Genomic DNA, 17,815 nt, shown 5'->3' with positions numbered 1-17,815 from the left:
TTGTTAGCTGAAGGTCTAATAAACTGCAGTTTGTTTAATAGAAAAATTGTAATGAGCCCTATTCATAGAGCCAGGCTCTATTTTGATTATTTGAAGTGAATTATTCAGCAATCTTTTTTAAAAATAACTTTTTATTATGGAACATTTCAAACATTTACAAACGTACCCATCATCCAGTTTCAACAGTTTGTCAACTCTTTGCTCATCTTGTTTCGTCTTTATTTTAAAACAAATCTCAGACATAATTTAATAAATATTTCAATGCTTGTCCTAAAATGTAAGAATTGTTTTAAAAGTCATAACCCCAATTTTATCATCACACATAAATTATTGGTAATACTAGTAATGGTAATATTTTGATATATACATTATATGTGATAATTTAAACATTTTCTATTCTGTAACTATTGGTGTTCCTTTTGGAAAATTACTGTGTGTATGTTTAAAATAATTGTAGGAGGATCTTCTCAGCCCAAAAGCTTCTTAAGCTGATAAGCGACTTCAGCAAAGTCTCGAGATACAAAATCAATGTGCAAAAATTGCTAGCATTCTTATACACCAACAACAGTCAAGCTGAGAACCAAATCACAAGCAAATTCCCATTCAAAATTGCCACAAAAAGAATAAAATACCTAGGAATCTAGCTAACAAGGGAGGTGAAAGATCACTACAAGAAAAACTACAAACCATTGCTCAGAGAAATCAGAGATGACACAAACAAATGGAAAAACATTCCATGCTCATGGATGGGAAGAATCAATATTGTTAAAATGACCATACTGCCTAAAGCAATTTATAGATTCAATGCTGCTCCCCTTAAACTACCATTGACATTCTTCAGAGAACTACAGAAAACTACTTTAAAATTTATATGAAACCAAAAAAGACCCAAATAGCAAAGGCAATCCTAAGGAGAAAGAACAAAGGTAGAGGGATCATGCTACCCAACTTCAAACTATACTACGGGGCTACAGTAACCAAAACCTCATGGTACTAGTACCAGAACAAACACATAGACAAATGGAAGAGAATAGAGAACCCAGAAATAAGACCACACACCTGCAACTATCTGATCTTCAACAAACCTGATGAAGGAATGGTGAAAGGATTCCCTAGTCAGTAAATGGTGCTGTGATAACTGGGTGGCCATATGCAGAAGATTGAAACTAGACCCTTTCCTTACACCATATACAAAAATCAACTCAAGATGAATTAAAGACTTAAATGTAAAACCCAAAACTATAAACCTTGGAAGACAACCTAGGCAATACCATTCAGGACATAGGCGTGGGCAATGATTTCATGACAAAGACGCCAAAGGCAATTCCAACAAAAGCAAAAATTGCCGAATGGGATCTAATTGAACTAAAGAGCTTCTACACTGCAAAAGAAACTATCAGCAAAGTAAACAGACACCCTCCAGAGTGGGAGAAAATTTTTGCAAACTTTTCTGACAAAGGCCTAATATCTGGCATATATAAAGAACTTAAATTTACAAGAAAAAAACAATCTAATTAAAAAGTGGACAAAGGATATGAACATCTACTTTTCAAAAGAAGGCATATATGCAGCCAGTAATCATATGAAAAAAACACAACATCATTGATCATTAGAAAAATGCAAATCATAACCACAATGAGATAGTATCTCATGCTTCTCAGAATGACTATTATTAAAAAGTCAAAAAATAACAGATGCTGATGAGGTTGTGGAAAAAAAGGGAATGCTTATACACTGTTGGTGGCAGTGTAAGTTAGTTCAACCACTGTGGAAGACAGTGTGGCAATTCCTCAAAGACTAAAGACAGAAATACCATTTGACCCAGCAGTCCCATTACTTGGTATATACTTAAGGGAATATGTATTGTTCTCTTGTAAAGACACATGCATGCATATGTTCATTGCAGCACTACTCACAATAGGAAAGACATGGAATCAACGCCCACCAATCATAGAGCAGATAAAGAAGATGTGATACATAAACACTATGGAATACTCTGTAGCCGTAAAAAATAATGGGATGATGTCCTTTGCAGGGACATGGATGGAGCTGGAGGCCCTTATCCTTAGCATACTAGTGCAGAAACAGAAAACCAAATACCACTTGCTCTCACTTGTAAGTGGAAGCTAAATGATGAGAACGCATGGACACATAGAGGGAAACAACACACATTGGAGCCTTTCAGAGGGTGGAGGGTAGGAGGAGGTTCAGGAAAAATAACTAGTGGGTACTAGGTTTAATACCTGGGTGATGAAATAATCTGCACATCAAACCCCCATGACACATTTACTTGTGTAACAAACCTGCACATGTACCCCTGAGCTTAAAAATGAATAATTGTGGGAAGAAAACATTGAAGTGTTTCTTACATATTTTTCTCTATGCAGAAGAAAGCTGTGGTGATTCGTCACTTGTATAATGAAGATAATGTTGAAATTTCTGAGGATACATTAAGTCCAATAACAGATGTTAATGAAGCAGTTGATGTATCTGACTTAAATGCTACTGAAATAAAGATGCCTGAAGTAAAGTTTCCTGAAATCAAGGCTGAGCAACAGGTAACAATTTTGGACTTTTTAAATAGATGCCAGTATTTTATACTTAAATATATGTAATTATTTCAGCCTCTAAACTTTGGAATATTTCTAGCCTTTTGAATTATTAATCATGACATTTCACCTATGTTATGATTACTTAAGTATCAATAAGTCTTACTGAAATAATTCAACAAATATTTGCTGTGTATGTGTAGGGTGCTGGGCTAAGTATTGGGATAATGCAAAGTAGAATGAGATATGGTACTTGGCTTTAAGGAACCTACAGTTTAGTGAGACATAGAGATACTTTGCATAGTGGAGGTTCTCTGCCACCTATTTTCTTTATTGGTGAATGAAAAAGATTGGCACTTTATTGCCTATTCATTTTCCTTTCTGGCTCCTTGCTGTTATTTTCTGTCTCTCTTAAAAAACCATTTCTAGGTTTAGTCTTGGGAGGGTGTATGTGTCCAGGAATTTATCCATTTCTTCTAGATTTTCTAGTTTATTTGCATAGAGGTGTTTATAGTATTCTCTGATGGTAGTTTGTATTTCTGTGGGATCAGTGGTGGTGCTCCCTTTATCATTTTTTATTGCATCTATTTGATTCTTCTCTCTTTTCTACAAAGGTACAAAGGTAGAGGGATCATGCTACCCAACTTTTGTTGATCTTTTCAAAAAACCAGCTCCTGGATTCATTGATTTTTTTGAAGGTTTTTTTTGTGTCTCTATCTCCTTCAGTTCTGCTCTGATCTTAATTATTTCTTGCCTTCTGCTAGCTTTGAATGTGTTTGCTCTTGCTTCTCTAGTTCTTTTAATTGTGATGTTAGGGTGACAATTTTAGATCTTTCTCACTTTCTCTTGTGGGCATTTAGTGCTCATTTAGATCTTTTTCACTTTCTCTTGTGGGCATTTAGTGCTATACATTTCCCTCTACACACTGCTTTAAATGTGTCCCAGAGATTCTGGTATGATGTGTCTTTGTTTTCATTGCTTTCAAAGAACATCTTTATTTCTTCCTTCATTTCGTTATATACCCAGTAGTCATGCAGGAGCAGGTTGTTCAGTTTCCATGTAGTTGAGTGGTTTTGAGTGAGTTTCTTAATCCTGAGTTCTAGTTTGATTGCACTGTGGTCTGAGAGACAGTTTGTTATAATTTCTGTTCTTCTACGTTTGCTGAGGAGTGCTTTACTTCCAACTGTGTGGTCAATTTTGGAATAAGTGCGACGTGGTGCTGAGAAGAATGTATATTCTGTTGATTTGGGGTGGAGAGTTCTGTAGGTTTCTATTAGGTCCGCTTGGTGCAGAGTTGAGTTCAATTCCGGGATATCCTTGTTAACTTTCTGTCTCGTTGATCTGTCTAATGTTGACAGTGGGTTGTTAAAGTTTCCTATTATTATTGTGTGGGAGTCTGAGTCTCTTTGTAGGTCTCTAAAGACTTGCTTTATGGATCTGGGTGCTTCTGTATTTGGTGCATATTTATTTAGGATAGTTAGCTCTTCTTGTTGAATTGATTCCTTTACCATTATGTAATGGCCTTCTTTGTCTCTTTTAATCTTTGTTGGTTTAAGGTCTGTTTTATTAGAGACTAGGATTGCAACCCCTGCTTTTTTGTTTTCCATTTGCTTGGTAGATCTTCCTCCATCCTTTATTTTGAGCCTATGTGTGTCTCTGCATGTGAGATGGGTCTCCTGAGTACAGCAAACTGATGGGTCTTGACTCTTTATCCAGTTTGCCAGTCTGTGTCTTTTAATTGGAGCATTTAGCTTGTTTACATTCAAGGTTAATATTGTTGTGTGTGAATTTGATCCTGTCATTATGATGTTAGCTGGCTATTTTGCTCATTAGTTGATGCAGTTTCTTCCTAGCATCGAGGTTTTTTACAATTTGGCATGTTTTTGCAGTGGCTGCTACCAGTTGTTCCTTTCCATGTTTAGTGCTTCCTTCAGGAGCTCTTGTAAGGCAGGCCGGGTGGTGACAAAATCTCTCAGCCTTTGCTTGTCTGTAAAGGATTTTATTTCTCCATCACTTATGAAGCTTAGTTTAGCTGGATATGAAATTCTGGGTTGAAAATTATTTTCTTTAAGAATGTTGAATATTAGCCTCCACTCTCTTCTGGCTTGTAGAGTTTCTGCCGAGAGATCCGCTGTTAGTCTGATGGATTTCCCTTTGTGGGTTACCTGACCTTTCTCTCTGGCTGCCCTTAACATTTTTTCCTTCATTTCAACTTTGGTGAATCTGACAATTATGTGTCTTGGAGTTGCTCTTCTCAAGGTGTATCTTTGTGGTGTTCTCTGTATTTCCTGAATTTGAATATTTCCCTGCCTTGCTAGATTGGGCAAGTTCTCCTGGATGATATCCTGAAGAGTGTTTTCCAACTTGATTCCATTCTCCCCATCACTTTTCAGGTACACCTATCAGACATAGATTTGGTCTTTTCACATAATCCCATATTTCTTGGAGGCTTTGTTCGTTTCTTTTTACTCTTTTCTCTAAACTTCTCTTCTCACTTCATTTCATTCATTTGATCTTCAACCACTGATACCCTTTCTTCCAGTTGATCGAATCGGCTATTGAATCTTGTGCATGCGTCACGTAGTTCTTATGCCGTGGTTTTCAGCTCCATCAGGTCGTTTAAGGACTTCTCTACAGTGGTTATTCTAGTTAGCCATTTGTCAAATCTTTTTTCAAGGTTTTTAGCTTCTTTGTGATGGGTTTGAACATCTGCCTTTAGCTCTGAGAAGTCTGATCGTCTGAAGCCTTCTTCTCTCAACTTGTCAAAGTCATTCTCCATCCAGCTTTGTTCCATTGCTGGCGAGGAGCTGCGTTCCTTTGGAGGAGAACAGGTGCTCTGAGTTTTAGAATTTTCAGCTTTTCTCCTCTGATTTCTCCCCGTCTTTGTGGTTTTATCTACCTTTGGTCTTTGATGATGGTGACGTACAGATGGGGTTTTGGTCTGGATGTCCTTTCTATTAGTTAGTTTTCCTTCTAACAGTCAGGACCCTCAGCTGCAGGTCTGTTGGAGTTTGCTGGGAGTCCACTCCAGACCCTGTTTGCCTGGGTATCAGCAGTGGAGGCTGCAGAACAGCAAATATTGCAGAACAGCAAATGTTGCTGCCTGATCGTTCCTCTGGAAGCTTCATCTCAGATCCCTGAATTGACCAATAACAGGCTCTGAAATTGAGGCAATAATTAATAGCCTACAAACCAAAAAAAGTCCAGGACCAGACAGATTCACAGCCGAATTCTACCAGAGGTACCAAGGGGAGCTGGTACCATTCCTTCTGAAACTATTCCAATCAATAGAAAAAGAGGGAATCCTCCTGAACTCATTTTATGAGGCCAGCATCATCCTGATACCAAAGCCTGGCAGAGACGCAACAAAAAAAGAGAATTTTAGACCAGTGTCCCTGATGAACATCGATGCAAAAATCCTTGATAAAATACTGGCAAATCGAATACAGCAGCCCATCAAAAAGCTTATATCCACCATGATCAGGTGAGCTTCATCCCTAGGCTGCAAGGCTGGTTCCACATATGCAAATCAATAAGCATAATCCATCCTATAAACAGAACCAAAGACAAAAACCACATGATTATCTCAATAGATACAGAAAAAGCCTTTAACAAAATTCAACAACTCTTCATGCTAAAAACTCTCAATAAATTAGGTATTGATGGGACATATCTCAAAATAATAAGAGCTATTTATAGCAAACCCACAGCCAATATACTGAATGGGCAAAAACTGGAACCATTCCCTTTGAAAACTGGCACAAGAGAGGGCTGCCCTCTCTGACCATTCCTATTCAACATAGTGTTGGAAGTTCTGGCCAGGGCAATCATACAGGAGAAAGAAAGGGTATTCAATTAGGAAAAGAGGAATTCAAATTTCCCTGTTTGCAGATGACATGATTGTGTATTTAGAAAACCCCATTATCTCATCCCAAAATCTCCTTAAGCTGATAAGCAACTTCAGCAAAGTCTCAGGATACAAAATCAATGTGCAAAAATCACAAACATTCCTATACACCAATAACAGACAAACAGCCAAATCATGAGTGAACTCCCATTCACAATTGCGTCAAAGAGAATAAAATACCTAGGAATCCAACTTACAAGGGATGTGAAGGACCTCTTCAAGGAGAACTACAAACCACTGCTCAACGAAATGAAAGAGGACACAAATGGAAGAACATTCCATGCTCAAGGATAGAAAGAATCAATATTGTGAAAATGGCTACACTGCCCAAGGTAATTTATAGATTCAGTGCCATCTCCATCAAGCTACCAATGACTTTCTTTACCGAATTGGAAAAAAAGTAAAGTTCATATGGAACCAAAAAAGAGCCCGCATTGCCAAGACAATCCTAAGCCAAAAGAAAGCTGGAGGCATCATGCTAGCTGACTTCAAACTATACTACAAAGCTACAGTAACCAAAACAGCATGGTACTGGTACCAAAACAGAGATATAGACCAATGGAACAGAACACAGCCCTCAGAAATAATACCACACATCTACAACCATCTGATCTTTGAGAAACCTGACAAAAACAAGAAATGGGGAAAGGATTCCCTATTTAATAAATGGTGCTGGGAAAACTGGCTAGCCATATGTAGAAAGCTGAAACAGGATCCCTTCCTTATACTTTATAAAAAATTAATTCAAGATGGATTAAAGGCTTACCTGTTAGATCTAAAACTATAAAAACCCTAGAAGAAAACCTAGGCAATGCCATTTAGGACATAGGCGTGGGCAAGGACTTCATGTCTAAAACACCAAAAGCAATGGCAACAAAAGCCAAAATTGACAAATGGGATCTAATTAAACTAAAGCGCTTCTGCATAGAAAAGAAACTACCATCAGAGTGAACAGGCAACCTACAGAATGGGAGAAAAGTTTTGCAATCTACCTATCTGACAAAGGGCTAATATCCAGAATCTACAAAAAACTTAAATTTACAAGAAAAAATCAAACAACCCCATCAAAAAGTGGGCAAAGGATATGAACAGATACTTCTCAAAAGAACACATTTATGCAGCTAACAGACACATGAAAAAATGCTCATCATCACTGGCCATCAGAGAAATGCAAATCAAAACCACAATGAGATACCATCTCACACCAGTTAGAATGGCAATCATTAAAAAGTCAGGAATCAACAGGTGCTGGAGAGGATGTGGAGAAAGAAACTCTTTTGCACTGTTGGTGGGACTGTAAACTAGTTCAGCCATTGTGGAAAACAGTGTGGCGATTCCTCAAGGATCTAGAACTAGAAATACCATTTGACCCAGCCATGCCATTACTGGGTAAATACCCAAAGGATTATAAATCATGCTACTATAAAGACACATGCTCACATATGTTTATTTTGGCACTATTCACAATAGCAGAGACTTGGAACCAACCCAAATGTCCATCAATGATAGCCTGGATTAAGAAAATGTGGCACATATACACCATGGAATACTATACAGCCATAAAATAGATGAGCTCATGTCCTTCGTAGGGACATGGATGAAGCTGGAAATCATCATTCTCAGCAAACTATCAGCAGGACGGAAAACTGAACACCGCATGTTCTCACTCATAGGTGGGAACTGAACAATGAGAACACTTGGACACAGGAAGGGGAACATCACACACCAGGGCTTGTCATGGGGTGGGGGTAGTGGGGAGGGATAGCATTAGGAGATATACTTAATGTAAATGAGGAGTTAATGAGTGCAGCACACCAACATGGCACATGGATACATATGTAACAAACCTCCACATTGTGCACAGGTACCCTAGAACTTAAAGTGTAATAATAATAATAATAATAAACATTTCTATTACTCTTAATTGCCACAGACCCCAATATGTCTGATGTCTATTGTTTCTGCTAAAACTTCTTTTTCTATGTTTCTATGTCTTGTGACTTCTATATATCTCAGTATATCAATATACAGTTGGCACTTACAAAAACGACCAGATGGCCATTGGACCTACTTCCTGTTACATGGCAAACCGAACAATCTCAGTGCACTAAGTGTTGTTTTTAGTCATTTCCTCTTAGCTTTGTGCTAGGTGTTGTTTCAAGAAGCTAGTTAGTAATAGTTTTATTTTACTAGCTGGTATTAAAAGAATCATGCAAATTTACTCATTATCAGAAGAATCGTGAAATAGATACTTCTCTTATCTCTCTCTCTTTTTTTTTTTTAATGAGGAAATGGAAGCATCAAGATCGTAAGTCTCAGAACTAGTTTAAGTGGCCAAGTAGTCTCCCTCCAGAGATAAACCTTTTAACTCTCGAGCAGGACCATCTCTCCTAACTATTGAGATAACACTATGGAAGTGGGAAACATCAATTTTAAAGAAATTTTAGTTTGTTTAATTTTATTTTTAATCTCTCTAATCTTTTTAGGATATAAATGTTAATCCTGAGATTACTGCACTACAGACTATGCTTGCTGAATGCCAAGAAAAGCTTAAGGAACTGACTTTGATAGAGAAAAGGTTAGACTGTTTGGAACAAAAAATGAAAGGAAATGTGATGGTAGATGAAAACACCTGGACTAATCTGCTTAGTCGTGTCACTCTTCTTGAAACAGAAATGCTTTTGTCTAAAAAGGTATTTTCTTCTTTTAACATTTATAAAATATCTCAGATATAACAAAGTATTTTTTTGATTGTTGTATGTGTATTTTTTTGGAAATGCTAAATATGAGAATATTTGAATAATGAGAAAATGTCTAGTTAGAATGAAGTCCTGTTTAAATATAGCCTGTATGGTGTTGTGGCTGTTGTTTCTCTCTTCATTGAATAAGGTGATATGAAAAACTTGTAAGTTGAGCTTTTACAGATGTTAATGATGCTTGAAGAACTTAAAATGAGGTAAGAATATGATAGATATTATGAAAAGCTTAGAATTATTTTGTATCTTTTAATAGTACAAATGACCTATTTTCGTAGGGTGGAAAAGATACAGAAGATATTGATAACTCTTCCTGTCTTTTTTTCACTCATTTACTTCAATCGTATTGTGAATTTCACAGAATAGTTACCAAATTTATCATTGCCTTATCAAATCTGAGAAATTTGTTTCTTTTACTCAGGATTTCGATTTCTGGTCTGTCTTTCCTTCCTAAAAAGTGAAGTTGATAGATTCAAGAAGCTTGCTATCTGCTTCCATATTTAAAACATTTCTTATATGTAGGAATATACAGTATATGTATTGCTTTAATAAAAAATTAAAAATATTTAAACATTTATCATGCTACCTTTATATTTTATGGTCAGTAGTAAGAATATAAAATGAGAGGGTTTTTCTTTTTATTTCATTCTAAATATTTAACTGTGTTATTCCAGAATGATGAATATGTAGAGTTTAATGAAATTAATGAAGACTGCGCTTCTTGTAGCAACATGGACCTTCTGAATCCTCGTAAGTTTGTAAACATTATGAGAATTGGTATGATGAATTTTCAGAAAAATGATTGTTAGAGGTATTTGGTAATTTTAATATTCTTAAGCTTCATTGTTTAGAAATTACAAAGCTCCTAGAACAAAGAAAATAATGAACCTACGGACTACTAAAGCCGAGAATTGCTTATGAAGCCAGCCTACTTATTTCACATAACACAGTGGGTGAATAAATTTCAGTGTACAAAATTGAAAATGTTTAGAGATATTTTACTGTTTTAATCATTCTAGAATAATCAAGTGCTCTAGAATTTTAAAATTGACCTCCAAGTTTTTAAATTTAAGCTTAGGTAGGTAGTAGCTTTCTCATATGTAAATAATAATATGTAAGAGAAGAAAACACATTTGTCAGTAACCTATAAAGTATTGCAAACCTCTTCCATGTGAATGGTTCACTGATAATGATAAAATGGGAAAGATCTGATATTAGAACAGGTCTTTTCCTGAATTTTGCTCAGTGTGACTGAGCAGCAAGTGTAAGATTTCTGTTTTGCAGTGACAGCTTTGTTTTTTTTGATTCTTAGAGTTTTTTAAAAGACAGATCTAAATTTTGTGCCATGTCTATGATTAAATCATATTCATAGAAGAGATGTTTTGTCCAATTGAGAATTCATCAAGTTAAATTTTTAATATCTGTGGATCGTTAACATTATAAAATCTTTCAGCTCTACCATATGTGTAACAATAAAATAACAATATATATTCTAGCACTAACAGTGTGCCTGGCACTATTCTAACTACTATATTAACTCATTTAATTCCTGAAGTAACCATGCAAGATAAGTACTATTTTTATATGTTACCGTTGAGGAAACTGAAGTACAGCAAAATTAAGTAACTACGACAAAGATCACACAGTTATTGAATGGTAGATCAAATCTGAATCCAGGCAACTGATTTGAAGTTTTTTCTTAACCACTGCATATTTGGAACACATATCAATATCATTGCACAAAGAACAATTTCAGTGATTAGGTTATTAAATATAATTATTTGAGATGCTATTTAAGGCGACTAAATTTATTATAGACTGCAGATTTCAGATTTGGTAAAATGTTGCATGTTTTATTTATCTATTCACATATCTATTCAACAAACATTAACACTTGAGTATAAGATCCTTGAGAGCAAAAACTTTATCTTATGGTCTGCCTGTCTAGCACACAGAAAGTGTATCTGTGCTTTTATCACCAGTATTTGCATATAGTAGATTTTAAATATTTATTCACTGAAAAAATATTGAATGCTTGTGATTAGCAAAACATTGCCTTTTGCAAGTTTGATTTTGCATGCTCAGGCTTTTTTTTTTTTTTTTAATGACATGATTATAGAATATACCTTTAACCTATTTAGAAAACACATGGCTAGGTTTTTTTTTGAGATAAGGGTGGTCTTACTCTGTTGCTCAGGCTGGAGTTCAGTGGTACAATCATAGCTCATTGCAGTCTCCTAGACGTTAACCCTTTGGCCTAAAGTGATCCTCCTGCCTCAGCCTCCTGAGTGGCTGGGACTGCAGGTGTGTGCCTCCACACCTGGATAATTTTTATTTATTTATTTATTGTTTTTAGTAAAATAAGGTCTTGCTATGTTGCTCAGGCTGATCTTGAACTCCTGGGCTCAAGCAATCCTCCCGTCTCTGCTTCTCAAAGTACTGGGATTACAGGTGTGAGTTACCATGTCCTGGCTCACATAGCTAAATTTCAACAGCTGTGCCAGGACTGAAAGTAATTAACAGGCCACTATCTGAAATGGATTACAGATTATGATTAGGGTAAATACCTGATCTCATAGAGTTTATGATCTGATCTAGATTAATAAAAAGACCTAAGTTTATAAAGTTTATAAAGACTTACACATTATACCTTATACATGCTACTTGGGAATAGGGTTTGATTTCATTTGGATGCAGAGAGCAGTAATTTATCACTCTGGGTTTAGAATCATATTAAATCAGAAATAGCTTTTGTGAGGTTTCAGATTTGTTTTGACTTTATCAGGAATACAGTGTTCCATGGGGAATTGTAAGGCACCTTAATGTCTTGGTAAGAGTGAATTAGCAGAGGCTTTTAAGGATTGGACTTGTGTTGGATAATTTTGGAGAGGGTTTGAGGAAGCAAAGCCTACGGGTGCTGTCAGGGAGCAGGAGCAATTTGATGATTGATGGTAAGAATGAAATTTTTAGCATAAAATAAGTACTCCTATTAGGCAAGGGGGGGCTGTATCTGGTCATTAATGTGGTTACATGGTGCCCTTGTTTTGTCTATGTTTGGACAGGAATAGTGGTTTTGGGCGTGTTGTTTCATTATGCTAAAGAAATGACCTCATGTGGTGTTATTTTTTATGAAATTATTTCTGTTCACTAGAGGGTACAGTAGCTTAGGTGTTAATTGTCAGACAGGACACCAACTGTTAGTGCTCCTTTTTTGTTTGCTTGTTTGTTTTGCTTTGTTTTGTGCCTTTTTCCCCTCAGAGGAAAAATATATTAAGAAAGGTATGGCACCACAGAAGAGTGTGGTTTGTTCCTGTGTGACTAGAAGGAAGGGTACATGTGAGCACCTGAAGGAAGCTGAAGCAGAAGAGTAGAAAGATTAAGTCATGGGGTTTATCCCAGAGTCGTAGAAAGATTTTCAGCAAGGCTAATATTCTGAGGTTTGTGTTTCACAAAGGTTATCATCAAAGCAGAATAGTGATTTGTTAGGAAAGTAAGATAGGCAAGGATAATTTGAAGAGTATTATAGTAGTCGTTATTTCAGAATACTAATGAGGGTCTCTACTAAGGCAATGATAGTGAGGATAAAGAGCAGGTAGTTTATTTGGGAGAAATTTAGATGTTAAAATTGATATGCCTTGATGAAGACTGACTACTTGTGTTTGGCTCATGTGATTGGGTAGATGATTGTTACTCTTTAGTAAAATGAAAAGTTTAGGAGGAGGAGAAGATTTGGGAGAAATAATGAGTTCACTTTTGAATATAATAAATTATGTATGAAACCCTTAAGACAAAATATCTACAAATCAGTTGGATACATACATTGGTCCTTGATCTAGAAATATTGGCTTACAAATTATTAAATGGTAAAAACCCTATTATTTCCTTAGTGAATAAGGTGATGAGCCTCCAAAGATGGCAATGAAAGAGTAATTGTTATGTGGTAAGAGTTGGCTAGAAGATCTCATGTCCCATACCCTTAGAAGTAGAAGAATCCCTTTCTTTACAGAGACTTCTTAGCAGTCACTACTGAAGTACATAACAATTGGTGTCAGGGTCCTTGTGTCAGTGGCCATTGCCTCTCCCCGTTCCTTTCCAACCTGAACTCAGTTACCAATTCTTTTCTCAATCCCCTATAGCATAGCTAAGAAACTATTAATGTTTAAACAAGTAAGGCTTTACTAAAGGTTCAGGAAAGCAATAATAAAAATTATAGAAATTAATATTCACTTAACTGATCTGGCTATTAAATAGAGCTGGTGTTCTGTAATGGTCCACTCTGTAACATCTGGAATCCTTTATAGGATTAACTATGAATAGCTTGCCAGCCTGCCAAATACCAGCTTTCTCCCAGCATGAGGCACACTCTTGAATAAGCTTAGACACCTCAAAGTCTGCACCTCAAAGTGGAAGACAGAAAGCCCTTCCTTCACCCTTTATGTGTCTTCCTGGACCTATTTCCTTTTTCCTAGCCCCCACCTCTTTTTGGAAAGACATAAGAAATGTTCAGGACAACTATCTGTACCCACAGAAAGTAATTCAAGATTTAGTGCATAGTAGATATAGTTCCTGCCTAATTTCAAATTATTTCTTAAAATAACCTCTTGTCCACAGATCCTGCTAAAAGAGCTGGGTTTATGTAGTCTTCAGAGTTGTACCCTGTAATCTTGACCTCCAGGCTTAGCTAATTGGATTAAGAGGAGACACCTAACCCAGAGAATACGAATTCGAAGTGTCATGAATCAAATTTCATTCTCTCTCTTAGAATTTGTACTTAGGACACCACGAGTCAGTTAGTCAAATGACATTGAGCCTGGGCTGGGCTGGCCATGTGGTGGAAGTTTATGCTGATGAGTCAGCAGAGAAAGCCATTCTACAGAGAAGAGCAGAGGAATGGAGCAAATGGCGGAAGTAGGCAAAAGAGACCATGGTTCTATGAGAGATGAAAATTAGTCTTCTAGTTGTTTCAGTTCTCACATAGTAATAGTTTGTTCCCCAATTAAGGTTGTCTGTGTAGACTTACAATAAAGCCGTCTTTATGTGAACCAGTTTAAATGGGTGTCCTTTTTTTTTTTTTTTTTTTTTTTGCATTGCTTTTGCAGCCAGATGTATTCTGATTAAAACACAGAGTTTGTAGGATTTATTACATTATCCATAATCTTCTCTAATTGATATTTTTGAAGGGGAGATGCCATCATTTTGTCAAATTAATATTATCAGGATATTTGAAATGTTAGGTTTTTCAGTTTTTTAGAAAAAAATCTGTGGATCTTAAATTTTTGCATTACTTATTTTCATATGTGTTAAATCAAGTTAGAATGTTTCTTGATTTTTAAAAGATATATATGGTCAGTTATAGGAATAGTTGTCACTAACCACAGAACAGTAGTTAAAAAAATTTGTGAAATGCTTAAATGTTGCTGAATAAAAGCATCATGACAAACTATTTATGACAAACATCATGGATACTAACTATTTAATGTAGATGTCACCATTTTAAGAAAAGAATATACATGATTGATTCAATAGGTTATATTTTAAAATAAGTAATTAACTTACCTGTTTTTCAAACTGATTGCTATCATGATAATAATACTGCCCTTTGTAATTTTTACTGGGCAATTTTTAACATCTAGATCTCCATATGAAAGCTTTTACCTTAAAATAGTACTAAAAACTCTTTGATCTATACCGATAGCCATTTTTAATTAAAATAGTATGTTTTTCTTCCATCTATAAATAACATTTTTAGATATTTGACTCTACTGTGAAAGGAAAAGGTAATCTAAAACTTCATTTCTTCACAGACAGAAAAAACAAAGTAGAGAGGCCAGCAAGTATTCCTCTGTCCTCTGGCTATAGTACAGCATCATCAGATTCGACTCCCAGAGCCTCTACCATTAATTACTGTGGTTTGAATGAGATTTCAGAGGTAAGAAAATGCTTAGATTGTTTCCTTTTTAATTAGGAAAACGAGCAAGCATTAGTTTTAGTTGTAAATATTGCTGGCAAGAAAAATAGCAAAACTGAATCTTAGTCTCTCAAAATTCTTTCATAAGTAAACAGTACTTAATGCAATGTTTCAAACTGTGTTTTGTACATTCTCGGTCCATCTTTGATGATGGTTTACTTTGAGAAGTCATCTAAATTTGTTGCTTTTTAAATTAAAGGAAACAACAATCCAGAAAATGGAAAGGATGAAAAAAATGTAAGTAACAGAAAGGGGCAACAGAAATTCATTTCTCCATAGGGAATTGTATTGGATTACAGTATATGTAGAATGTGCATGTGTGTTTCAAACCTTAAAGGTCTCTCAATCAGGTGTGGAATTTCCTTCAGGACTCCATTGGATAATAAATCCACCTACAGTTATGTGTTTGTGAGATGAGTCACTGTTTTAGTTTCCAACAAGTGATGTAAAACTTGTTGGAATTGTTGATGGAATTAACTGCAGATAGAGTACAAAGATATTTTTGGTTGGTAACTAATCAAGAGTATTATCTATTTTTGATAACTGATTTATCAAAATATTAAATAATATATGTAGATGGCTGGTTTGGAGACATTTGCAGTATTGTGAAAATATCACTGGTGTTTTTCAGCGAGTTGTTGATAAGATACTAAAAATGATGTTTTTGTCTAGTACAAATGATGTGATTTTTCTAAAGAGCAGTTCACAGGAAATATAAAATGAAATTGCATATAAGATGATTATGCAACCTACTGCTATAGAAAATTATAATATTATTTTGAAATGCAAAAAGTACTTAACTTACACTCCAAGAATACAAGACTCATAATTGACTCTTTTTTTTCCTCCCTCTGAGCATATTTAAGTTTATTCATAGTAACTGTACTTACAGATAAGAAAAATATTCAAATTTATTTTAGGCTAAAAAGCATAATTTCAACAACTAAAATGCTATGCTTTATTATGAATTATTGATTTACTTAATATGTGATTTATTATATTTCAGGTTTGAAGAAACTGCAGAGTTACTGAAATGTCCAAATCACTACTTGTAGGATTTTCTACATGAACTTTTCTAGGACTTCGGTTACTATACATATTGTATATTTTAAGAATTCTTTATATAATTTTAATATACTACAATTTTTGACAATTTGGATTCCATTTGGTATATGAATTTTTGCATTCATTATTGAATAAATCTTTTAATATTTTTGAGCAATGATTATACTGCTTTACCTTGTGTCCCTTTTTTTTCTTTTTTTGAGGAAAAACTCATGTTCCAGTCTATTTCTCTTACAGAGTGAAGTCATTACAGCACTGTATTTCTGTGTTGACATTTGTTGGCAGTGTGCTAAGTAATGTTTTTTAAAGCACAGGCTTGAGGACTATGGTTTACATCCTGTTGGAAACATTCCAAATGGGACTTGTGTATTATACCCAGGAGGCTTTCATATATGCCATCTTTGCATCTGTACTGATGAATAAGTTATAATAAACAGTTAAAAATACTCATTGAAAATTATAAAGACAGCTATTTCATGCTTGGTCAAAAACAGCAATACCTTTCCAGTTAACATTGAGAAATTAAGGTTAAGATTCCCCTTTTGTACTGGGAAATGGGCTTGAGGACTATGGTCCTCAAGTTTAGACTAAGAGGACTGTGGTCTCAGGGTTCACCGTGAGAAATGTGTTGAACATTTTAGTGTGCTCTATTGTGTGAATTTTTTTTTTTTTTTTTTTTTTTTTTTTTGAGATGCAGTTTCGCCCTTGTTGCCCAGGCTGTAGTGCAATAGTGTGATCTCGGCTCACTACAACCTCCGCCTCCCAGGTTCAAGCAATTCTTGTGCCTCAGCCTCCCGAGTAGCTGGGATTACAGGCATGCACCACCATGCCCAGCTAATTTTGTATTTTTAGTAGAGACGGAGTTTCTCCATGTTGGTCAGGCAGGTCTCGTACTCCTGACCTCAGGTGATCCACCCGCCTTGGCCTCCCAAAGTGCTGGGATTACAGGCATGAGCCACCACGCCTGGCGGTGTAGCACTTTTTAAGACCGGTATAACAGACAGAGAATATAGCCATTCAAAGCCAACATTAAAAGATACACTGAGGTGTCATGTTTTGTTTTTTTAATGATGAAAAGTTACACATTTTTTGGAGAGAGAAATCTTAGCTGAAGTCAAATCAATGGAAAAATGAAATTTATTTTTAATATTACTATATGAATTATCTTTTTTAAAACTTATAGATAAAAGTGTAGCAGTAATCCCGGAAATTCCTCGAGAAAATTGACTTCATTATTTGGAAGGAAAAAGCGTATTTTTTTTTTAATTATATGGACCATCTGATTATATTTTATTTATTCATCTATTTATGGTGTATATGTATAATTCAGTATTACACTGTCAAATATAAAATATTGTTATATGAGTAGAAATCACTTAAATGTTTTTTGTGTGTGTGAATTTGAAACAGCGTAAGAAACCACTTTTAAGAAAACATTTTTAGTGTTTCTTTTTTTTTTTTTTCCCTTTTTGAAACAGGGTCTCACTCTGTTGCCCAGGCTGGAGTGCAGTGGCGTGATCTCAGCTCACTGCACCGTCTGCCTCCCGAGTTCAAGCAGATTCTCGTGCCT

At 35.5% G+C, this 17,815-nt stretch overlaps 1 protein-coding gene across 12 annotated transcripts in view; it reads left to right on the top strand.

The window, feature by feature from the left end:
* Positions 1-16,722, top strand: part of CEP44 (centrosomal protein 44) — a 38,084-nt gene extending 21,362 nt beyond the window's left edge. For 11 of the 12 annotated variants that reach the window (XM_023229221.2, XM_023229214.2, XM_023229226.2 and 8 more), the window contains 6 exons: positions 2,388-2,558; positions 8,943-9,149; positions 9,887-9,962; positions 15,017-15,141; positions 15,380-15,417; positions 16,187-16,722. In XM_023229221.2, coding sequence (XP_023084989.2) covers positions 2,388-2,558; positions 8,943-9,149; positions 9,887-9,962; positions 15,017-15,141; positions 15,380-15,417; positions 16,187-16,235 — 666 coding nt within the window. In that variant the 3' untranslated portion in view covers positions 16,236-16,722. The remainder of the gene's footprint in view (positions 1-2,387; positions 2,559-8,942; positions 9,150-9,886; positions 9,963-15,016; positions 15,142-15,379; positions 15,418-16,186) is intronic. The other variant, XM_023229262.2, reaches the window with a different exon arrangement.
* Positions 16,723-17,815: the final 1,093 nt, after the last annotated feature.

The sequence above is a fragment of the Piliocolobus tephrosceles genome, chromosome 3 (genome assembly GCF_002776525.5).
Source record: "Piliocolobus tephrosceles isolate RC106 chromosome 3, ASM277652v3, whole genome shotgun sequence".
Taxonomy (NCBI): domain Eukaryota; kingdom Metazoa; phylum Chordata; class Mammalia; order Primates; family Cercopithecidae; genus Piliocolobus; species Piliocolobus tephrosceles.
This window is presented reverse-complemented; position numbering and strand designations above follow the sequence as displayed.